This window comes from Oncorhynchus tshawytscha, linkage group LG20 (genome assembly GCF_018296145.1).
Source record: "Oncorhynchus tshawytscha isolate Ot180627B linkage group LG20, Otsh_v2.0, whole genome shotgun sequence".
Taxonomy (NCBI): Eukaryota; Metazoa; Chordata; class Actinopteri; order Salmoniformes; family Salmonidae; genus Oncorhynchus; species Oncorhynchus tshawytscha.
In genome coordinates, this window is record NC_056448.1 from 21,110,765 (window position 1) to 21,118,924 (window position 8,160).

An 8,160-nucleotide genomic window follows, 5' to 3' on the forward strand; every position below is an offset into this window, starting at 1 on the left:
GTATTACAGAAGCTTCCTGTTCCTCTTCATAGCATCTCTTCGAATGCAAACTTCAAACAACTGTTTGTTGCAGTACCAGGGTTGTGATCCAACAATAGAGCAAATGAATGAGAAAAACTTGATGTGAATTTGTCGCTTGAAATTGTGTGCAACCAGAACCAGCAACAGATTTCGGTGTAGCTAGTGAATCAATAAGCAACAGTGAAACATGTTGCCGATATGGGCGTTTCTAGGGTACCAGTGAGGATTTCCTACACTGTACAACTTGTTACAGCTGTTGATAAGTCATTGATAGAATATTTTGGTGTCTCATTCTTACACTGGTGAAGACAGTTGTGCCTGGATCCAAGTTGCATCTAATATCCCTAGCGAATTGAGGTTGATCATCTGTTGTTGTCTGCTTTATTTACAGCAGAGTCTTGTCATTAGTTTGAACAGAGAAAGCATCAAGGTAATGTGTTCATGTTTCATATGTTTTTGTGCTTTAGATTGGACACGAGCTGTGTTTGAATACTCATACTAACCACACTAACTGTACTATTTGTGATGTAAATTGAGTATGTAGTGTGCATATTGGTCATAGTTAGTATGCCAAAACGTCCCAGATGTCTACCACATTTGCCAAAATACAAATTACATCGCCAATCCTCACTTCCTGTTGAACGCAGAATGAGGGAGAGTTCAATTTTGTCTTTTTGAACTGCTAGCTACTAGCGGGTTTTTCTTGAGTGCTTGAACGCAGCCCGTGACGCAGTTAGCAATTGTGGCTGGAACAACGGATTGTCCCGGGTTTGTGGCTGTCTAGATCCCTGCTGTTTGTTGTTTTCAATCTTCCCTGTGACCTGCCCTTTCTGGAACTGTGTGTAGTAACAGCATAACCTAAGTTGCTAGCTACCATGACAAAGACCAAAGCCAGTGGGAGTACTGTTGAGGACAGTGGTGTCTCTCTATCACAGGTGAAGGATCTTTTAAGCAAACAAAAAGAGTTCTACAGGCAGTTGTTACAACAAGAAAATAGCTTAAAGTGTTTGGTCCAAATACTGGTGGATTCAACTAATAAAAGAATAGACGACCTGACCAGAGAGGTCCAGGACCTGAAGAACAGTTCTCCCAGGGTCAGCTCGATGAGTTGAAACAGAAGAACGGCAAGATGACAGCAATCTGTATGTCACTGAGAGAGGATATCAGTTCTGTGTGTGAATCCATGATAACAATGATGGATAAATCAGATTATCTTGAGGGACAATCAATGTGGAACAACATGGTTGTGGACGGAATTGCAGAATCTCCACGAGACCTGGATGGAGTCTGAGGAAAAAGTGAGGGAAATTATCTCTGAGAAATTGAAGATGGACCACAGGAAGATTGAAGTGGAGTGCGCCCACAGGACTGGAAAACCCACCACCGGCCCAGGTCGCAGGCCCAGACCAATAGTGGTCAAGTTCCTGAAGTTCAAGGACAAGGCAGCTGTTCTGGAAAGAGCCAAGAGCTTGAGAGGAATGTATATCTTCCTCAAGGAGGACTATCATGAAGCTGTGCGCCAGAAGAGGAAAGAACTTATCCCAGCCATGAAAGCTGCCAGAGCACGTAGAGACATTGCTTACATCTGCTATGACAGGCTCGTTGTCCACCCTCCCTATGACAGGCTCGTTGTCCACCCTCCCTATGACAGGCTCGTTGTCCACCCTCCCTATGACAGGCTCGTTGTCCACCCTCCCTATGACAGGCTCGTTGTCCACCCTCCCTATGACAGGCTCATTGTCCACCCTCCCTATGACAGGCTCGTTGTCCACCCTCCTCCATATGACAGGCTCGTTGTCCACCCTCCCTATGACAGGCTCGTTGTCCACCCTCCCTATGACAGGCTCGTTGTCCACCTCCCTATGACAGGCTCGTTGTCCACCCTCCCTATGACAGGCTCGTTGTCCACCCTCCCTATGACAGGCTCATTGTCCACCCTCCCTATGACAGGCTCATTGTCCACCCTCCCTATGACAGGCTCGTTGTCCACCCTCCCTATGACAGGCTCGTTGTCCACCCTCCCTATGACAGGCTCGTTGTCCACCCTCCCTATGACAGGCTCGTTGTCCACCCTCCCTATGACAGGCTCGTTGTCCACCCTCCCTATGACAGGCTCATTGTCCACCCTCCCTATGACAGGCTCATTGTCCACCCTCCCTATGACAGGCTCGTTGTCCACCCTCCCTGACAGGCTGACAGGCTCGTTGTCCACCCTCCCTATGACAGGCTCGTTGTCCACCCTCCCTATGACAGGCTCAGGCTCGTTGTCCACCCTCCCTATGACAGGCTCCACCCTCCCTATGTTGTCCACCCTCCCTATGACAGGCTCGTTGTCCACCCTCCCTATGACAGGCTCGTTGTCCACCCTCCCTATGACAGGCTCATTTTCCACCCTCCCTATGACAGGCTCGTTGTCCACCCTCCCTATGACAGGCTCGTTGTCCACCCTCCCTATGACAGGCTCGTTGTCCACCCTCCCAGGCTACCCTCCCTATGACAGGCTCGTTGTCCACCCTCCCTATGACAGGCTCGTTTCCACCCTCCCTATGACAGGCTCGTTGTCCACCCTCCCTATGACAGGCTCGTTGTCCACCCTCCCTATGACAGGCTCGTTGTCCACCCTCCCTATGACAGGCTCATTGTCCACCCTCCCTATGACAGGCTCGTTGTCCACCCTCCCTATGACAGGCTCGTTGTCCACCCTCCCTATGACAGGCTCGTTGTCCACCCTCCCTATGACAGGCTCGTTGTCCACCCTCCCTATGACAGGCTCGTTGTCCACCCTCCCTATGACAGGCTCGTTGTCCACCCTCCCTATGACAGGCTCGTTGTCCACCCTCCCTATGACAGGCTTATTTTCCACCCTCCCTATGACAGGCTCGTTGTCCACCCTTCCCTATGACAGGCTCGTTGTCCACCCTCCCTATGACAGGCTCGTTGTCCACCCTCCCTATGACAGGCTCGTTGTCCACCCTCCCTATGACAGGCTCGTTGTCCACCCTCCCTATGACAGGCTCATTTTCCACCCTCCCTATGACAGGCTCGTCCCTATGACAGGCACCCTTCCTATGACAGGCTCGTTGTCCACCCTCCCTATGACAGGCTCGTTGTCCACCCTCCCTATGACAGGCTCGTTGTCCACCCTCCCTATGACAGGCTCATTTTCCACCCTCCCTATGACAGGCTCGTTGTCCACCCTCCCTATGACAGGCTCATTTTCCACCCTCCCAGGCTATGACAGGCTCGTTGTCCACCCTCCCTATGACAGGCTCATTTTCCACCCTCCCTATGACAGGCTCATTTTCCACCCTCCCTATGACAGGCTCGTTGTCCACCCTCCCTATGACAGGCTCGTTGTCCACCCTCCCTATGACAGGCTCGTTGTCCACCCTCCCTATGACAGGCTCGTTGTCCACCCTCCCTATGACAGGCTCGTTGTCCACCCTCCCTATGACAGGCTCATTTTCCACCCTCCCTATGACAGGCTCGTTGTCCACCCTCCCTATGACAGGCTCATTTTCCACCCTCCCTATGACAGGCTCGTTGTCCACCCTTCCTATGACAGGCTCGTTGTCCACCCTCCCTATGACAGGCTCGTTGTCCACCCTTCCTATGACAGGCTCGTTGTCCATCCTTCCTATGACAGGCTCGTTGTCCACCCTCCCTATGACAGGCTCGTTGTCCACCCTCCCTATGACAGGCTCGTTGTCCACCCTCCCTCACAGAAGTCTGGAAGGGATGAGAGAGCCAAGCCTATGGGTACGTAGCTTCAACCCCGCAGCAGCGCGCACACACACACACACACACACACACACACACACACACACACACACACACACACACACACACACACACACACACACCAATTGATTCATGGACTGTTGGATGTATTTTTTTTCTCTCGCTTTTTTTGCTCTTTTCAGTATTATGTCGATCTCTGAAAAGCTACCCAGGAAAGGGCTGAAAATTGCCCATATTTATATATGTGTATGTAGCCTTAGAAATAAGGTTAATGAAATCAATAACTTGCTAGCATCAGCTAATATTTATATATTAGCCATTCTGAGAGGAATTGTTGACTTGCATAAAGCTGGAAAGGGTTACAAAAGTATCTCTAAAACATCAGTCCACGGTAAGACAAATTGTCTATACATGGAGAAAGTTCAGCACTGCTGCTACTCTCCATCTCAACTCTCCCTCTCTTTATCTCCCTCTTTTTATCTCCCTCTCAACATCTCCCTATCTCCCCATCTCCCTCTCAACTCACCCTCCCAATTCTCCCTCTCTCCATTTCCCTCTCAGCTCTCCTTATCTCCCTCTCAACTCTCCCTCTCAACTCTCCCATTGGCCCCATTATTTATAGATAGACTTAAATGCAGATAGCATGAGAAACTGCTGTGAGCACCATAACAGCACTTGAGCATGTGTTTTATATGCATCATTAAGTGAAGAGGGTCACAAACACGCTGTACTCTTCCTCTTTCTCTTTACTCTCCCTCTCTCTATCACTCTCCCTCTCTCTATCACTCTCCCTCTCTCTATCACTCTCCCTCTCTCTATCTCCCCATCTCCCTCTCAACTCACCCTCACATTTCTCCCTCTCTACTCTCCCTGCCGTTATCTCCCTCTCACCATCTCACTCTCTCTCCCCATCTCAACTTACCCTCTCAATTCTCCCTCTCAACATCTGCCTCTCAATTCTCCCGCTCTCCATTTCCCTCTCAACTCTCCCTCTCTCTGCCTCTCAACTCTCCCTCTCTTTATCTCCTGCTCTCTAAGAACATGGTCAGAAAATGACCATCATAAATGACAAACTGGGCATTCTCTCTCTCTCTCTCAACATCAACAACAATCTTCTCTTCTCAATATGACTCACATACATGCGACCAATTACAGCATTGCATACTTCACAACATTCTGGCATTTTCTTAACATCTGCACACAAAGCCTAGCTATAAATAATTCACACACACAAACACATGCATGCAAACACACTCACACATACTCACGAAAAAATGTTGTTATATTTTTAAGCTCTTTTGTATTGTCCGTTTAGGACGATTCCTCAAAAATATGAAATGTGATGAAAAAAGAGAGACTAACACACACACACACACACACACACACACACTACTTTAACCACAGCTCCATGTCTCAAACAGATACCCAGATATACAGTACACATAGAGAGAAAGTTCTAAAAGAGTCACTCACCGTTAAGCATTGCATATTCTCAGCGCTTGTGGTCTCGGAGGCAGCACCATGGTTTGACAACGGAGCCTCTGAAAGAAATACAAAAGAGTCACAGGCTGAGACACTGCTTTTAGAGAACATCTCTGCCTCTCTGTCTCTGGACCTTCAGGTCACCAACAGGGGAACTTGCTCTTATTCTCAACAAGATGCCCCCAAAAAACTCCTCAATATATTGCAGATGCAAGATAAAGTCCCAAATTTGAGGCTGACAAAAACAATGGCAATATGTTGCAGCCAAAAAAAGTCTCTGTACATTACAAGGCAATGTATGAAGCCTGTCCTGGGCTGCCTTGGTGTGTGTTGTCAGTTAGGACCCCTCTAATAAGGCACAAACAGAACTTTCAACTCCGCTAAGGTGTGAGGTTGCGCCCAACTAGCCAAGAGAGGAGAAGAACACAAGAGAGGGAGGGAGGGGGTAAAAAGAAAAGGAACTTCCCTCTCACTCCATTATCTCTCCTTCGAGGGCTCCTGTGAGGTTACCATGGTGATGGGGCCTCGCCCCCAATGTCCTTTTAACCATTCCTCATAAAGGCGTCATTCAGCTGGCCCACAATGCTGATGCCTGGTCCCCCTCCCTCCTTTCCTCCATCCCTCCTTTCTGCCCCCCCTCCCTCCCTCACTCTCTATACATAGAGCTGCAACTCTCTCTCCCTGCCTCTCTCTCTTTTCCTTATACACAAAGCTGTATCTCTCTCCCCCAAGTCACTCTATAGGGAAATACACTCTATTATTTTCTTTTGCTCTGCCATTCTCGCTCTTTCCTGCTCTATATTTCCTTATCCCTCTCTCCCTCTCTCTTGTTCCCCATGCAGATGGTGAGATTTGATTTCAAACTCATCCACCCCATGGAAACACCCCCTCTCATACCCAGCATTGCGCCAGCCTCGTGAGGAGTTATCATAATCGCATTAGCACAGACACACACATCCACTAAACACAGAAGCGTGCACACACACACACACACACACACACACACACACACACACACCCTGCCACAATTAGTTATCCTACAGCCCTGTCGTTCACCCTGAGGACATTCTCCCATCCCGCAGGCGGGTTGCAGGGGTAACAGGGGTAACAGGGTGAACTTCAAGCAGGAGTCTAAGAGTTTCGTTGCTTTAATCCCAACTCAGAGGGGCCCCAGAGAGCCAACCTGCACATCCATCGGCCCTTTGTCTGGATGACCATTAATCACACAGAGTGAAGGGACACACACACACCTACTGGCACACAAGACTGTCCTCCAGCGTAACAACACACCAGGAACAGCCTCTAAACAGAGAGGGGGGCACTGAAGAAATGGAGAGAATGTACAAGATGGAGACAGAGAGAGAGAGGAGGGAAAAAAACTAGGGGAGACAGAAATAAAGAGAAAAAAAGAGTTGGAGAGTAAATGAGAGTCAAGGAGAGAGTGAGAGTGACCGTGAGAGAGAGAGAGGGAGGCGTGTAAAGGAGGAATGAATAGTGTTGGCCATTGGCCACAGTCAGTCAGTCTTGCCACAGCACTGTCAGGCCATAAAACACCTCTCTCTCTCCCCAAGTATCGTGGAAGCACTCCTCACTCTCTTGACATCCTGGCCCTCCTTTCACACTCCAAACAAATAAACAATTGATGGAGAGAACGAGAGAATGTTCTCTCCATCAAGCAGACTTCTTTCTCAGTCGTTTAAGATCACCTCCAGCATGAGGCCATAATGGTAGTACTGGGCACCAAAACACACGTTGCCTTGGGTGTCAATGGGAGAGATGGGGTGTTGAAAACCCTGTGACACTCACACAATGATACGTAGCTGATGAGGTGTCATGGCTCGAAAGAGCCCTGGGTCATGAAGTGCAGTAGCGTATATTTCAGTGGTAGACATAGCAGATGATTTTTGCCTCTACTAATATGGCTGAACAACTAACACAAAGACAGGAACAATCACCCACCAAACACTCATAGAATATGGCTGCCTAAATATGGTTCCCAATCAGAGACAACGAGAATCACCTGCCTCTGATTGAGAACCGCCTCAGGCAACCATAGACTATGCTAGATAACCCCACTAAGCCACAATCCCAAATCCTACGAAAAAAAACCCATACATAAACACAACACAAAATAAACCCATGTCACACCCTGGCCTGACCAAATAAATAAAGAAAACACAAAATACTAAGACCAGGGCGTGACAATGTATCCATACTTTATCAATCATAAATCATCAATGATGGTCTTTAGGCCTGTATATTATTTGGGAAGTCATTAACCTCTACACAATCGGTGGGTCCCCCACAGGACGGTTGAGCTAACGTAGGCTAATGTGATTAGCATGAGGTTGTAAGTAACATGAACATTTCCCAGGACATAGACATATCTGATATGGGCAGAAAGCTTCAATTCTTGTTAATCTAACTGCACCAATTTACAGTAACTATTACAATGAAAGAATACCATACTATTGTTTGAGGAGAGTGCACAGTTATGAACTTGAAAAGTTATTAATAAATCAATTAGGCACATTTGGGCAGTCTTGATACACCATTTTGAACAGAAATGCAATGGTTCATTGGATCAGTCTAAAACTTTGCACATGCACTGCTGCCTTCTAGTGGCCAACATCTAAATTGCACCTGGACTGGAATAATACATTATGGCCTTTCTCTTGCATTTCAAAGATGATGGTACAAAAAAAATACAAAAAAAACACATTTTTTCTTTGTATTATCTTTTACCAGAGCTAATGTGTTATATTCTCCCACATTGATTTCACATTTCCACAAACTTCAAAGTGTTTCCTTTCAAATGGTATCAATAATATTCATATTCTTGCTTCAGGTCCTGAGCTACAGGCAGTTAGATTTGGGTATGTCATTTTAGGCGAAAATTGAAAAAAAAGGGGCGGA

The 8,160-nt window shown here is 47.5% G+C and overlaps 1 protein-coding gene across 1 annotated transcript in view; it reads right to left on the reverse strand.

The window, feature by feature from the left end:
• Window positions 1-5,709, reverse strand: part of LOC121838780 (regulator of G-protein signaling 3-like) — a 22,214-nt gene extending 16,505 nt beyond the window's left edge. Inside the window, exon 1 of the mRNA XM_042302322.1 lies at window positions 5,236-5,709. Coding sequence (XP_042158256.1) covers window positions 5,236-5,355 — 120 coding nt within the window. The 5' untranslated portion in view covers window positions 5,356-5,709. The remainder of the gene's footprint in view (window positions 1-5,235) is intronic.
• Window positions 5,710-8,160: the final 2,451 nt, after the last annotated feature.